This window comes from Lynx rufus, unplaced genomic scaffold (assembly GCF_022079265.1).
Source record: "Lynx rufus isolate CCGP_SWC_20201006 ecotype Redwood Valley unplaced genomic scaffold, mLynRuf1.p SCAF_1, whole genome shotgun sequence".
Classification (NCBI taxonomy): domain Eukaryota; kingdom Metazoa; phylum Chordata; class Mammalia; order Carnivora; family Felidae; genus Lynx; species Lynx rufus.
In genome coordinates this window covers 195,329,395-195,345,736 of record NW_025814823.1, presented here as the reverse complement: position 1 = coordinate 195,345,736, position 16,342 = coordinate 195,329,395, and the positions used below count along the sequence as shown (strand labels likewise).

Genomic DNA, 16,342 nt, shown 5'->3' with positions numbered 1-16,342 from the left:
TTGTCATATCTTTTTTAAAATATTTATTTTTGAGAAAGAGAGCGCAAGCAGGGGAGGAGCAGAGCAGGGTGGGGGCGGGGGGTGGGGGATGGACAGATGATCCCAAACAGGCTCCGTGCTCACAGCAGTGAGCCCAGTTTAGGGCTACAACTCACAAAGTGTGAGATCATGACCAGAGCCGAAACTGGACGCTAAACTGACTGAGCCACACAGGTGCCCTATTTGTTGTATCTTGAATATAGTAATAATAAGCCACTTCTTATATTCCACGTTGGTGGTGTGCAGAGAGTTAAGAATGAGTTAGACCCATATGTAGTGATGGGAGAGATTCCAAGGGTTGGTGGAAATGACAAGAGCACAGTCCTATTTAAATGAAGGTCGCGTTGATGTGCATATATGTATGTGTATAGTAGGACGTACACTAACTTGCTCGTCTGTAGTGGTTAACACAGGCTAGGACAGTGGGACTCAGGGGCATTCCTGTTTTCTTCCTCTGTCTTTTCTTTTTTATTGGACTTACTACAAAAGCTTGTTTTCATCTGTTACTCATGTACGTAAAAAGATGTTCCAGTGTTTTCTTGTCTGTAGCATAGTGTGAGTGAACACTGTGACATGATTGCTTAAACTGAAATGTCTCTTTTTTTTAGAGAGAGAGAGAGGATGTGAGTGGGGGAGGGACAGAGGGAGAGAAAGAGAGAGCGAGAGAGAGAGAATCTTAAGCAGGCTCCATGCTCAGTGTGGAGTCCAATGCAGGGCTTGACCCCCCAACCTGAGATCATGACCTGAGCCGAAATCAAGAGTCGGACGCTCAGCTGACTGAGTCACCCAGCACCCCCAAACTGAAACGTCTTTGAAGTGGCATGCATAGAAGTGATTTTAGGGTTCTGAGGAGGTTGCCTGAGGCCGCCTTGGGAAGGCACGGATTGAGGGAAAAACCAAAGGACTAAGATTCCTGGCCTCTGCTCCACTTCATCCAGAACAGGCCTTTTTGTAAAAAAAAAAAAATCAGTTTGTCAAAGTGCTACATAAGATTTAGCCTAAAATGAACTGTGGTGGTAGGGCTGCTATTAAAAACAATGCTTTGAAGCCTACTAACCCAGAACTGGGATAGTGATGGCTCCACTTTGGTCTGCTCTGAGCAGTCCTGGGGGGCCGGGGTTCATTTCTTGACCTTTCATTTCAAGATGGAAGGCAATGGCACTGGATGTACTCTGAGAGAGCACCATGGATGGTAAAGGGACTGGGCACCATGGGGAATTGTTGAAGAAGCCAGGTGTGGGCAAGGGGCAAGAGGACTGACCTCAGTTATTTGAAGGGCTGTCAGGTGAATAGATTGATTCTCTGTGGCCCTAGAATCATAATGAAAGCCATGGGTAAATGGAGATTTCAGAGTTGTCCAAAGGTGGGATTGGCTGTCTTGGGAGACAGGGAGCTCCCTGTCTCTAGAGGTATCCAAGCAGAAACTACTTGGCCACAGTGTTTGTGGCTGAGATTCTTACAACAGACGGCGGTTCAGCCAGAGAACCTCCAAGGTTAATTCTTCCCACCAATATTGATTGGGCTCCTATGGTTCAGGCAGTGTGTTGGGCACTGGAAATATGGAGATGATTGAGAGAGATAAGCCCCCCAACACAAGAGCAAACAAGACAATAAACAGTGAATTTTCACATCTGAGACATCGCCTCAAGGATACTGGAACCTAGTGATGTGATAGTGACTGGAGAGGGGAACATTTTTAGATAGGGAGTCAGGGAAGAGCTCTCTGAAGAGCTATCTGAGCCGAGGCCTGCAGGGTGAGATGGAGTCATTCACACAGAGATCTCTGGGGACAGAGGGAGCAGAACAGAGTAAGAGAAGCTGCTGTGGGGTTTGAAGCAGGAGGATGCTGTGATCTGATTTAGGGCTTAAAAAAATTCCTCTAGCCACTGTGGGAAGCAGTGTAGGAAGTGAGGAAGGGAGGCATGGGGGCCAGTTAGGAGGTAGTTTTAGCCAAGTAGGAAAGAGACGATGCCAAGTTTAACTGGAGTTGACAGCAGCAGAGTTGGAGAAAAGTATATGGATTTAGTTTTATCTTCTATGATTCAAAGCATGTACTTCATTCAATCAGTTGACCCCAGAAGTAGGTTGGCCTTGTGAAATACTGCTGCCCAAACAATGGAGTCACATTTAGGGTTGGGCTAAGGGGCATTTCATCTCCTTAAGTGGTAGCTGTTTTCGTGTGTCTTGAGGCCTCATTTGCAAATATCCGAAGGGATGGATGGCCAAGGTCTTGCTGTGATAAAAGTTCTGATAGAATCACACAAATCCTACTGATTAACCACACCACAGTGCAGGAGACCCATGGCCCATCATCTCCTTGGCTCCACCACCTTTCCTCCTGCCCAGTGCTGAGCAGGTGAACATGGCCAAGATCAGGACTCCAGAAGTCAGGCAGCCCGGGGATAGTAACTAGCAAGGGTATTTATTGGTTGGAAAAGCTTGGGTGAATTAAGCCCCTCTGAGCTTTAGTTTCCTCATCTATAAAATGGGATGGTTGGATTACACGAACTAATCCCCATAAGTTGCCAACCGCAGATGCCTGGTTTTCAGTAAAGCAGTCAATACGTGAGAGTCACTGCCACCTCACCTCTTCATTGGAAGAACTGCCTTCCTACTGTCTTTGTTCCACTTTGTCTTCTGATTTCTTCATGCCCCTGATATCACATTCCCGAATTTCACACACCCTCCCCTTCCCCATCCATCATCGCCAAAACCATCGGACGCTGTTGTCTTTTCTTACTTGACTTGCCCCCTCTTTTAGCACTGCTGGATACATGAGTTTTTTTAACCTCTCCCCCCACCTCCCAACTTTTGGGTCATTCCATGACATCATTCTCTGCTGGAAGGTGTTAACAGAGAGAGTACCACGATCAGATTTCCTCTTTAGAAAAACTGCTCAGAATCACACAGTGGCATTTTCACAGCACCCCGCACATAAGACGTGTGAGTAAGTGAGGGCTAATATTGCTATCGGTGGTCATTATTTGCTATGTCCCATAGCATCCTGTGCAAACCTCTGTGATCTCACTCATCACATTGTGTTGTTAACTTTGGTTTTGTTGTTCACTGTCTCCATAGAGAAAGCAGAGACCTATGGGGTCGGGGGGTGGAGATTATACTTTTCTTCAGGCAGGGCCACATGACTTCCTTTGGATAGTGAGATATGAGCGGAAGTGGTCTGTGTCACTTCTGGGAGGAAAGCATCGACTTGCCGGTGTTCAAGCCTTCGGTGCCTTTTTCCTTTGCGTGGCAAATGTGAAATCACACATTGATGTGGAAATGCAACGCTCGGCCACCACAGGGAGGGCAGTTGTCTTAGAGAGTCCCCCACATCTGCTTTATACTGATTTATACTTAAGTATGTGCTCATATATTCACAAATATCCATAGCAGACTTTAGATGAGTGATAAATCAATCTTTGTTGTTTGAAGACATTGAGATTTGGGGGATTGTTTGTTGTTGCAGGAAAGCCTAGCCTAATATGAGTAAAACAGAACTCTATTCCTAGAGCTTAATGCCATGTTCAGCATGTATAGGATGTGGTTAATAACAGAGGTGGAAAGAATAAATGAATAAAATAGGGAACAGAAGAAATAAACCTAAGAAGGTGTTTCCTTAGGCTTATGTATTGGAGTCCTTGGTTGATTGGTTCAATAGTTAACTCCTTTAGGGGTGCCTGGGTGGCTCAGTCGGTTAGACGTCTGACTCTTGGTTTCAGCTCAAGTCATGATCGCACGGTTTGTGGGATCGAGCCCCGCGACTGGCTCTGCACTGACAGCTTTGAGCCTGCTTGGGATTCCCTCCCTTCCTCTTTCTCTGCCCTTCACCTGCTTTCTCTCTCTCTCTCTCTCAAAATAAATAAGTAAATTTAAAAAAATAGTTAATAATCCTTTGTATTTCTGTAGCATTCATAGAAGGCTTTCATACCTATTACTCATGTGTTCCTACACACCGTTCTTAAAGCCAGATACCTAGAGGGGACTGAGTCTGAGTGGCATTAAATGGTGGCAGAGCTAGAACTCAACTCCTGGTCTCTTGATTTCTGGTTCAGGACTCTGTCCATTGCTCCTTAATATCTACAAAGGAGGCCAAACTTGTAGACTAGAGTTGGATAGACTTTCACCAGTCACTGGGGGTCATGGACACAGTGTGCCTGTCTCTATGCCAGGCCAGCCCAAGACTTGGCAAGAGAGCCTGGAGCACATGTCCTAATAATGGAAACACTGGGATTCGTGCCCAGACGGTGTCAATACACATACACACAGACACACATACTCATACACACACACACACACACACACACACACACACACACACACACGCATACACTCTTCTCTCTCTCACGTTTGTTTACATATATTCTACATGAATTCCAGCTATCCGTGTGTCCCCACATATACACACTCACACGTGTATCTGCGCATGTATGTGTGTGGACATACTCACATACCGATACACATTTAAATTTTCTTTCACTTATTCACATGTAATTGTACATACACATATTCATGTGTACATACATACACACATAAATGTGCTCACTCAGATGCTGATTTGTACTTAAATATGTGCTCATATATTCACAGATATCCATATATAATTGCATAACTGAAGATAATATACCTCATGTGCATTCCCTCTTAAGTACTTTTACATATATGTGTGCACACAGATATGTGCACATCCACACTTATTTACATGTACATTTATCACCACAGAAACAGACTTATGTTCGTATCTGTGCTTGGTCATACACATTTCTCTTTGATGTTCCCTGTTTCATTTTCTGTAAGCTAGCATACACATTTACACATGCCTCTTTGTACATCTTCACAAATGCACAATCCCACAATATACACATGTGTGTAAATACTACACGGACACATAGATGCTGCAGTATAGGGACTTACATGTGTCCAGACAAGCTGGATGGATCCCTCTGGGTTCTAGTTCCAGATCTTTCTCTCATGGCCTGTCAAAGGGGCTGTTTAGTTCAGGACCCCTCTCCCTCTTCTCTCTTTCCCATTCCTGTTCCAATCTCTACCTTTGTTTTCTGTGTAGACTCAATGAAACTGCCTGGAAAGGTCAGATGAAGGGCTGGCAGCTTCAGCCCTCCCCTCGTCGGGAATGGATAGAGACCCCTGTTGCTTTCCTGGCTGCCTCTCTCTGCTCTCAGGTCTGCTAGCTCCAGTGAATAAAGCCAGGCCCTGGGAGGCAGACAGTCGGGCCTGGGGACTCCAGCTGTTTATAGAGCTGCTATGCACTCCCGCTGCTCTTGGAGAACAAACACAGGCTGGAAAGTTTCTGGCATGGGGACTATGCTCATATTACCATGGTCCCAGGAAGCACAGTCAGCTCTGTGTGCTTTTGGTGAGGCAGAGTGCTGGGCTGGAAGTCTGGGGGCTTGGGCCTGTCTATTCAGTGAAGTTCCCTTTCATCTCTGATTTCCTTATGATGAAAGGAAACAAGCAAGGGCTGGGTAATTCCAAACATCCAGGGATTAAATATTTATATTTGGCTCAGGAGAAGACAGCCTTTGGGGTGAGACAGATCTCAGTTCAAATTCCACCTCTGCCACTGATCTGCTGTGTGACTTTATGCAAGTGACTTAATGTTTCTGAGCCTTTACTTATCTGTAAACTGGGGATTACGTTTCCTGCCTCACAGAGGCTTTTGTGAGGTCTGAATGAGATGATATTGGCAAAAGTGCTCTGCACACTGCCTGGCACATAGTAGCATTTAGACATGGTTGTTGCTCTTGTTATTGTGTTAATATGGGTCCAGTCTTGCTCTGCAAACACATTTTGAGTGACAAGGAGAGAGGCTTGAATGGGAAAGTGGTCCAAAGGGTTTGGTTGGTGGGAGCTACATTAGAAAGAAGCTGCGAGGGAGGGGAGGCCTTGGCTACTGCAAACAGCATTAGACCTGGGTTTATGTCCCACCTGCTCCATGCTGTGTGACCTTGCTCAAGTGATGTCCTCACTCTAGCCATCAGATCCCCTCTCTGTAAAATGAAGGCCTGTCTTAGACAATTTCTTAAGGTTTTTTTCTAGTTCTGAGGTATTATGTTTTGTTTTTCCTAATTCATCTGCAAAGTAAATTAAACACATACAGATAATTAAGGACCCAGTGGGGGGAAAAATCACAGTATTGTGGAATGTACAAGCTGAAAATGGTAACTCCTCTTTTGGATTAACTTTAATTACTAAGGAGTAAACTCTGTCCCTTGTGGAACACTCCCAAGGAGGCACATCATTGCCAGTTTCTCGTTCTTTGTCTAGAGATTATGTATCTCCACCCCAGGGGACCATGGCCCCCTGGGCCTCCCTTGTTGGTTATCTCGATTTTCATTATTGACTATTCCCTCCTGAGGCATACTGAGCCTGGCACCATAAGAGGCTGGATTTCTTTATTTTATTTTATTTTATTTTATTTTATTTTATTTTATTTTATTTTATTTTACTATTTTTTTAAATATGAAATTTCTTGTCAAATTGGTTTCCATGCAACCACCTAAGTGTTGTCAAACATAGAAATCCCACCTCTTTTAATTTGGCACTTTCAACAATAGCCGACTTAAAAGAGGTTGGATTTCGACGTTTGACGACACTTAGGTGGTTGCATAAGCGTGCTGTGTGGGTCTGTGGTCCCTCCATTTCCTATGTCTTGGCCCTTTGATGTTGTGGTGGTTCGATGCACAACAGACACCTTCTCTGGCTTTCGAGAACTGGATCTTAATCCCTGCCTGGGAGCTCACTGGTTCTGTGATGTGATGCCTCCAAATCTGTTTCCTTAGCTGCAAACTGGGGGACATAGTGTCCACCATGTCTACTGTATAGAGAGTGGTTGCAGGACCAAGGTTTTAGTGAAGGAATCTGACAAGAGAGAGTGAGTGTGAAATGTGTTGAAAATTACGAGGAGTGTTTAAGAGTAATGGCAGACATTCATTGTGTGTACTTTGTGTCAAGCACTGTGCTTAGCATTTTCTATGCTTTGTCTCTTAGTCCTCATAACACATCGCAAGGCGGATGGTACCCCACTCTACAGATGGGAAGGCTGACTCAGGCTACTCTGCCTGAGGTCACAGAGCTGAACCTCAGGTTTGGTCTGGTCATGGAGGGCTGTGTCCTAATTGTTACACTGTCTCTGTACAGAGCAAATTGCAGCAGGAGTGAAGTCTGGAAAGGTGGACAGGAGACATGGGGGAGGGGGAAACTGAGGCTCAAGATTGTATAGCTAATCAGTGATAGCTTTGGGGTCTCCATTATCATCACCATCACCATCAGCATTATCATGGGAAACATGAAAACCACTTACAAAAACGCTTTACTGTGCTTAACACTCTTTTGCACATAATTTCCACCCATGATGTCTCAAGGAAGTCAGTATGTTAGTCACCACTGGGATTTTACAGATGGGGAAACTGAAGCTTAAAGACATGAAACAAATCAGCTCCTCACATATAGTGAGTGAGCCTGGGTCTATGTGGCACCAGAGTCTGGCTTTTAACCACCACACAAAATAAAGGCAGACTGCTCTTCCATTAGGAATCTGTGTCAAGATCTGTGGCCATCATATAGAAACAAGTTGGGGTGGGGGTAGAGAGCAGATATGTATACCTGTCCTCAAATAACCAAGTTCTTTACATAGCTAGGTGGCCCCTGACTTGATCTGATAACTATTTACTATTCCAGAAGAAGAGCAGAAGTGTCAATACTCACCACACAAAGACTGAATAATGCAAGTGTCAATGAGCTTCTGATTTGGGAGGGACAAGAAGAAAAGCAGGGGGGCTCCTTAGCCGCTCTTAAGACACCCATTCAAAGTGTGGGAAAACCTGGCTTTTTGACCTGGATACCCAGTGAAGAGCAGCTGGATTTGTTCCTAGTCAACAGGTGGGATCATCTCCATTTGGAGGTAAGACGCCTATTAATTTTAAGGAGTTTGATCATTCATCCTTTGGATGTGGGCAGGGTCTCCGTGATCCTATGAAGACAGGCCTCTTTACAAAAGGACAGATTTTGGACCATTTGCCCCATGATCTATAGAGCTCAGTGATTTTTGCCAGTCTGGGACTGAAAGATTAGATCTAATCTCTCTAAATGTTTAGGACTGAATCACCGTGTCAATCAACCGACAATATATTTGAGTTGGTTTATTTATTTTGAAAAGTTATTGAGTACCCGTTATTAAATCACTGTGCCAGCTGCTGAGGTTACCACAGGAAACGAGACAAGCTTCCAGCCCAGAATAACTTGCGTTACAGGGAGAACAGGGACGAATAAGCAGACTCTTAATGGTGGTACGCGTGAATGGTAAGGGCTAGTATGGGGACTGTCAAACGTGTCACGAGAATGGGTGGGAAGAACTCACTGTAGCCTTGGGTCAAGCACACATGTGAACTTGCACATGTACACCCGGGTTAAGAATGTGAAGTCTGCCTCTGCAGGTGATTCAAGTATAGACTTAAAGGAGAATAGCAGTCAGCAAGGGAAGGGGGCTTAATGCTGAAGCCGGGGGGGGGGGGGGGGGAGCCACAGGGGAGGTGTGGAAGCAGGGCAGTGGTGTGGTCTAATCTGTGGTCTTAGAAGGGCCAGTGTGTGAGAAAGAAGGAAGGGCGTGGGGCAGGATGGGAGTTAAAACTCTTTTGCAGTAATGTGAGCAAGCCCCATGGAAGCCTGAATGAGACTAGGGGGATGGGGATGTCCAGAAATGGGTGGCTGAGAGGATTTCCTGGCAGTAACATCTGTCTCTAGGACTTGGTGATTGGCTGGCTGCTCTCAGTCTGCTCCTAAAGAGAGGACTCTTCAGGCTGCTTTAATTCTTTTCTCATGAGTTAGATCACTCCTTTCAAAACAAGTACAATTGATTTTTTTCCCCAAGGATTGAGAAAAAATTTTTTAAAGCATCACTGCATTTATTTATAATCACAAATGTAATGTTTGCTCCTTGCAGAAATTCGGAAAGTAGGGAAATACTGAAAGAAGAAAATTGAAAATTATCCATAAATCTGCAATCCAGGGATGATTGCTCTTAACATTTTTGTATTTTCCCCTCTAGTCTTTTTTTTCCAGTATAGCTGGTTTATTTCATTTTGTTTTATTTTATTTTTGTTTATTTATTTAGTTTGAGAGAGAGAGAGAGAGCGAGAGCGCACATGTGCTAGAGTGTGCACAAGGAGGAGGGGCAGAGAGAGAGGGGGAGAGAGAGAATCCCAAGCCGGGATTCCCTCCGCAGCTGTCAATGTGGAGCCTGATGTGGGGCTCGAACCTATGAACAGTGAGATTATGAACTTAGCAGAAATCAAGAGCTGGACACTTAACACCACTGAACCACCCAGGCACCCCCATTATAGTTGACTTATTCTAAACTTGTTACCATGTGGATTTTGAAAGACACACAAAAACAGAGAGAGGAGTAGAATCAACCCAGTATACCCACTGCAGCTTCTATAAGCTGTCTTCTGCTATTGTACAGTTGAGCTGTAAACTTATAAGCAGCTCTTTGTATTTTCTTTTCATCTAAAACTTCAGCCTGTTGCTATAATGTTCCTGTGATCCTGGGTGTTTGGCATGTTCTAGCCTTGCCGGCTCTTTGACCATTTTCAGATGCATGTCTTCACCCAAAACATTGAATAGGACAGTAAAAATGTCCAAGTCTGATATACACTAGAGATCTGAAAAAAAAAAACAAAAAAACAAAGAAACCCCAAACCCCACCAGATTCCCCGCCTCCTCGGGGAAGCGCAATGCAGAGGGTGCCATATTTCTGGAAGAGATACACACCCCAGCGGGAAATAGCAGCCTGTATTCTGACTCACTCACCATGGTTGTCTCAGCAATGGAGCCGAAGCTGTTGATGAAAATGTTGCAGCTCACATTCACCGGGGGACCTGCCAATCAAGAGAGATTGCTGCTTAGCTCCATGGTCAGGAAGAAACCCACAGGATAGGACCCATTGTTGGGACACTGACTCCAGGGATGGATCCCTCTTGGTGGTGGAGACCCTTGCTTGCCCTCCACCCCACCCCTGAGCAGCTGGGACTCCCAGCTACATTGCTATGCCAGATTCCCTGGTCCCCAAGTGAGCACCAGGTACAGAACACCAGAGGCTGAGCTCAGATGTACTTTCATTAACACAGGATGATTCATCATCCTGCCATATGGTTGAAATCCCTTCCCCAAACCCCATCGGCTGTCTTCTAATTTGTGGCTGAAATGCATTTACGGCTACAACATTTGGAGGCCATCTTGGGAATCGCCAGGAACAGCAAGTTCCTCGCCTTGAACTTATGAACCAAGAATGATTGCCTGAAAGGGCGTTGATGGGAATTACCAGCTGAGGAATCCGGAGGGAACCTCCAGGGAAGTCCATAAGCCTTTGTTAAATACTTGCTAGGCAAGCTTTTGAATTCTACTGAAAAGGATAGGACACAAATGGCGAGATATTTGCTCTTTGGGATCTCATTGTTAGGGGACCTCTGTCCAGTTGAAGCCCAATCTCTTCATTTTATAGTATTAGTTGTAGCAGTTACCATTTACTGAGCATTACAGGGTTCGCTGCTGTGTTAAGAGTGTTACTGATATTGTCTCATTACATCCTCTTGACAACTCCATAAGAAGACACGGTTATTACCTCCATTTTGCAGATGAGGAAACAGAGGCTTAGAGAGGTTATTTGTTCATGACCACACAGCTAGTAAATGGTGGAGCCAGGGTTTGAGTTCAGATTTATCTAATTCCAAAGCTGGTGGCTCGCTATACTTGGAGGAAAGAGGTTTGAGGAAAGGAAGGGGCATGCTTAAGGTTACAGAGTGGCAGAATCCAGGATTTTAAGCGCTGGGCTTCCACATGAGCTGACAAGGGGACCAGTATAAAATAACCAGAGAGGAATGTGAGACTACGGGTTAAGATTGCCATAAGCAATAGGGGTCTAGGTATGAGAGAGGTGCTGGGGAGCAAGTCATTAGGAAAGACTTCAGGAAGGTGATAAACCTTGAGCTGACCTTGAAAATGGTAATACTTGGATGAGAACTCATAATCCTTCACGTGAAGATTGCAATGTGCAATCTGTGAATTTTTTTCAGGTCTGCTTTCTTTTTGATCCCCATGAGGTTCTGTGGGAGCCGGAAAAAATTTATCGTCCCTGCTGTGGAGCAGAGAGTTTTAATAAACTTCCTTGGGTTTATTTAGCCAGCAAGTGGTGGAGCCAGGGGTCAAATCCAAGTTTTCTGATTGTGGAAAGAAGGAAGCAGACAATCCTTGTGTCCTCTGTTACCCCCTCCCTTCTGTCCCTCTTTAAAAAGTAGCCCAAACATTTTGCCTAAACTCAGCCAAAGTTTCCTTCTTTTCAGAAATCTCGGTGTGTAGGAAGGGACTCAGTCTTGTGGTGGGAATCCAGGTTTTCCCTCCAAGGGAGTGCCAGTCTGCCTGGGTTTTCGATAAAGCTCCAATACGCACTGGCTACTTTATTTAGGCATGCCTTTTCCTGTTTCTGGGTAACAATTTCCCCCTCAGTCTGGGACAGTAGCTCTTGACCTGGGTAGACACTCTGAGCTCCTTTGGTTTGGAATTCCTTTAAGGAAGCTCTCCATTTGAATTACAAGGTTACAGGATTTCAGGCCCGGAAGGTTTCTTAAAGGTCACCTAATCAATTCCTTCCCAGCCTGCTGTCTGCAGTAGAATCACCTGGGGAACTGGTTAAACTGCAGATTCCTCAGCCCGACCCCAGACCCAGTGAACCCAAATCCCTGGAGATTAGCCCAGACACTCTTGTTTAACAAGCTAACTTGGGTGATTCCCATGTACAGCCAAGGTTAGGAACCATTGCTATGGTGGCACCAGCTACCCATTCAAGGCTGAGCACTTAAACACTTCCAGTACTGGGGAACTCATTTTGTCTTGAGCAGCCCTTTCCATAGTTGGGTACTTCTGTCTGCTAAAAAATTTCCCTTATGCTGAGAGGAAGCCTGCCTCCTTGTCACTACCACTTCAACGAAGACCCATTAATTTTTTTTTTTTTTTTTTTTTTTTTTTGGTCCTCATTTAGACTCAGACCGGGCTTTTCTTTTCATTCAGTCTCATACCATTAAGATGCCCCCAAAAGTTACTGCCCATGCCTTGAAATGACACACCCAGAGCCCCCACCCAGGCCCTGCAAGTGTGTGGTGCTGTGACTCCCATACAAATTAGTTCCTGATTTATGTGTGTGAGAGGGTACCAGCCAAAGGGACCCCATGGGGGAGGTGCGGTTCACTGATTTAAATCTGAAATTAAATTATCCTTGAGAAAATTACAATCTGGCTGCCTTTGGCAGCAGGATAATGTATATATTTCATTAAATATTAAAGTTTAATTTTGCTTTTGTGTATGTGTTTGTATTAGGCTGTGCCCCTGATCCTGGGAGCCATTATCCTACACAGAGTCTTAGAGAAGATACAGAACATCAGAGCTGGAAGGGCCTAGGTCCTACTGGATCATTTTACAGATGCAGGAACAGAGAGGCCCAGACATGTCAAGTGATTTTCCCTGGGTCACGCTATCGGTCGGTAGTGGGAGGACTGGACTCCGATCTTAGTGCTCTGTACTTCCATATAACGCTTTGCATTGCCACGGTGTTCTGCAGACTCAGCCTGCTGTTCCCAGCCACCCCTGCCTTCAGGAGATTCAGGAGCGGGCAAAATTTCTGGTGCTTGAAGGAAACTGCTGAATGATTAATCACTCTGTGCAGTTTTCAAACAATGCAGGCCTCTTCCTCTTGTGTTAGGGTCACAGGGGCCTTATCTACATGGCCTTTTCAGGAGCTCTGCGGTTTGTATGGGGCTGTGGGGAATCTTCTTTGTGCCTGAGTGGGAGTGTGAAGGGACCATGGGGCTCGGGGGCAGGGGACACTTCATGCCAATGTTTCAGCTCTCACCACAAGGGAGAGCAGAGAAACCTTGCCTCCTAGTTCTTGGGAAGGGTAGGTGGGGAGAGGGGTGTTCTCTCTCCTCCCCCAACTTGGAGGAGACTGAAGGGGGGGAGAGACACTGCAGGTTTGGAAAAAGTCTAAGACATTTTCTAGTCCTGTAGATTTGGGGCCCAGATATTCAAAGTAAGGTTCTCAGACTGGGGAGGAGAAGGGCCCTGCTTGATTCAATAATTTTTTTTTTTTTTTTTTTTTTTTTTAAATTTTTTTTCAACGTTTTTTATTTATTTTGGGACAGAGAGAGACAGAGCATGAACAGGGGAGGGGCAGAGAGAGAGAGACACAGAATCGGAAACAGGCTCCAGGCTCCGAGCCATCAGCCCAGAGCCTGACGCGGGGCTCGAACTCACGGACTGCGAGATCATGACCTGGCTGAAGTCGGACGCTCAACCGACTGCGCCACCCAGGCGCCCCTATATAATTTTTTTTTTTAATATAATCTATTGTCAAATTGGTTTCCATACAACACCCAGTGCTCTTCCCAACAGTGCCCTCCTCAATGCCCATCACCCACTTTCCCCTCCCCCCCCATCACCCCTCAGTTTGTTCTCAGCTGATTCAATAGTTTTATAGTCTGGGTTAAATTTTACTCCTTAAAAATGTCCATCGATAGGGGCGCCTGGGTGGCTCAGTCGGTTAAGTGGCCGACTTCGGCTCAGGTCATGATCTCGTGGCCCGTGAGTTCGAGCCTGGTGTCGGGCTCTGTGCTGACAGCTCAGAGCCTGGAGCCTGTTTCAGGTTCTGTGTCTCCCTCTCTCTGACCCTCCCCCGTTCATGCTCTGTCTCTCTCTGTCTCAAAAATAAATAAATGTTAAAAAAAATTTAAAAAAAATTAAAAAAAATGTCCATTGATAGGCAAATAAGTAAATAAATGAGTGAATACACAAATAAATTGCTAGCATTAGACAAAGAATTGAGTAAACGTAGCTGAGTTGAAGTCTTGACAGCATCCCTTGGGATGCTCTAAGCCTTAGCAGATATTTTGTTTCATTCATTCATTTTTGAAAGGTTTATCGAGGGCCATCTACGTGCCACGTACAGTGCTATGCATAGAGGAAAGCTAACACCTGTACTCTGGATGCATACACGTCCAACACACGCTTTCCTCCTTAGGAGAGCTAGCCCAGGGCACTCAGGATGGAGTTCCAAGAGAGCCCACCAGGGGGCACGCTGGGCTGGAATTCCCGAACACCACCAGCGGCGACGGAGGCAACCTGGTGGTCAGGTCTGTAATGTATTCGGTTTGGCTAATGGTGTTCCTAAAAGATGTGATTTAGCTGCCAACTTGGACGATTTGACAGCAAACTCCAGCCTCAAGTCTTCTCTTGGAAGGCCCGCTGCCCAGGGCCTGCATTCCTACCTGGCAGCTACTGTTAGGACCTGAGAAATGGCTGCTCTTAGGTGAACTTGTGCTTACTGGTTTTCTTTCCTTCTCCCCATCCTGCTTTACTCATGTGCCATACCTGACCCCCCTGGGCGTTTGAAATTGTGACCCTGGTGAAGGGCTTGGGCCCAGACCCTGTGGCCATGACCTTGGTCCTGACTTACCTGTCCCTGAGGGAGGCAAGGTCATGCTAAATGATGCTGGAAGGTATGGCCTCAGAGAATGTGCCAGGGGAGCCTCACGGTAAACAGGAGTGGGAGGTGGGCCCCAAATAACCGACCCCACTTGCAGAGCACTGTGAGAAGGGTACTTGGAGAATGGCGAGTGAAGTGAGCAAATATTAGGAAGCTGTTATCAGCTGTCACATCCCTTGTTTGGTCTTGCACTTGAGCCAAAAGGAACAGTGCGGAAGGGCATTTGGAATCAAGAATTGATTAGGAGGCTGGCAGTTGGTCCTCGAAATAAGATTTCAGCAGGGGTACCGGGAGGAAGGCGGGTGTGCACAGGGAGCCCCTTAAGGACCACACCTGCGGAACTCTGTTCAGTAGTTTGAGATGGCCACAACTTCCCAGGGCATCCATGGACGAAGGGAGCTGGTTTCCTCTTGTAACAGACGTTAAGATCTCAGAGGACTCTGAGAGTTAAAAGAAGCTTTCCAGATCAGTTTGGTGAGGATTTGTAAATTGCACCCCCATCCCCCAGCGTATCTGGCTTGCAAACATGTTTTGTTTGAATTCACATGTTTTAGGAATCAGGACATTTTGCATAAATCTTGATTTCTGGCTCTTCTTAGACTACTGGATGATCTGGCGACATGGGGCCCTCCCTCATTCCTGCAGGTAATTATGGGCTGGGCCTGGGGCTGGGGAGAGGCCACCCGCTTCAGAGAGGCCTGCACCTCTATTTCTCCAGAATCGCTACAACTCCCTTTGGCCTTACTCTTGGCTCACCTCACTCATTTAAGTAACCTGCCCAGTCCCTGTGGGCATTTGAAATCATGACTCTGAGTTAGACTAGAACGTCTCAAAATTATATAGCAATCCCTGGGAACTTTCAGCAGATGCATTTTAGCTGGAAGTTTCTTCTCTGAAACAAATACAACCAGAGCTGCCTGCGGGGGGAAGCAAGGGTGGGCTTGCTCGCTATGCCCTCTGCTCCTTTTTGGGGCACATGGTGGGAAAAGCCTGAGGGCTCCGTGGAACGTAGTTAATAAAAACCACAGTTCCAGCCAACTCTATCACCGCAGAGATGAGGAAACTGAGGCCCAGGGACAGGAAGAGGCTTATCCAAGTTCAGAGTGTAAGTCTGTGCCTGAAACAAAACGTGAACCCATTTCTCCGCGTTTGTCCATTGTCCATCTTAACCAGAGGGAGCAAACAGGTTTTCACGCACATACTGACTCCTGGAAACCAGGGTACTGTCGAGCTGGATTCTCTGCAGCTTTGTTCGGTCCTGGTGGGGAGAAGACAGAACTGACTAACGATGTCTGCCTCTGGGAGAGGAAAGAGTCGTGGGATTCATACCATGTGTTTACCATCTGCTTATAATACCATGCTGCTTGCTTCTGTAATCTAGGAAAGCAGACCCCTGAGGATCTGGACGGAAAGTTTTCTCTACCTTTGAAGTTGGGCCTGATCCTGGCATCGTATCCAGAGGTTCTCCCCATGAGCTTATCCAGGAAATCCGAGGGTGACATAGGCTTGGGCGCGGAGCGGGCAGCGTCAGCCTCCTTCGAAGCAGCAAGGCTAAGAAGGGAGAGAGAAAAGCAGCGGGTTAATGATGGCCCTGTGATCCTATCCCTGCCTTGCCCAGACCCGAGAACCACCAGAGTGTTCTCAGCCTGGGAAATAGGCAGTGTGGGTCCTTAAAGAGGAAAGATCAGCTTCTGTGGTTTACTCGGCCAGATATCTACCAATGTGGGATCCTGGCAGACAGCTGGGTGTCTGATTGCT

The 16,342-nt window shown here is 46.1% G+C and overlaps 1 protein-coding gene across 2 annotated transcripts in view; it reads right to left on the bottom strand.

Moving 5' to 3' along the window:
• GLRA1 (glycine receptor alpha 1) overlaps positions 1-16,342 on the bottom strand; it is an 82,937-nt gene that overhangs the window by 33,278 nt on the left and 33,317 nt on the right. For both annotated transcript variants that reach the window (XM_047073533.1, XM_047073543.1), the window contains exons 2-3: positions 16,008-16,135; positions 9,865-9,932 (exon numbers count right to left, since the gene is read on the bottom strand). In XM_047073533.1, coding sequence (XP_046929489.1) covers positions 9,865-9,932; positions 16,008-16,135 — 196 coding nt within the window. The remainder of the gene's footprint in view (positions 1-9,864; positions 9,933-16,007; positions 16,136-16,342) is intronic.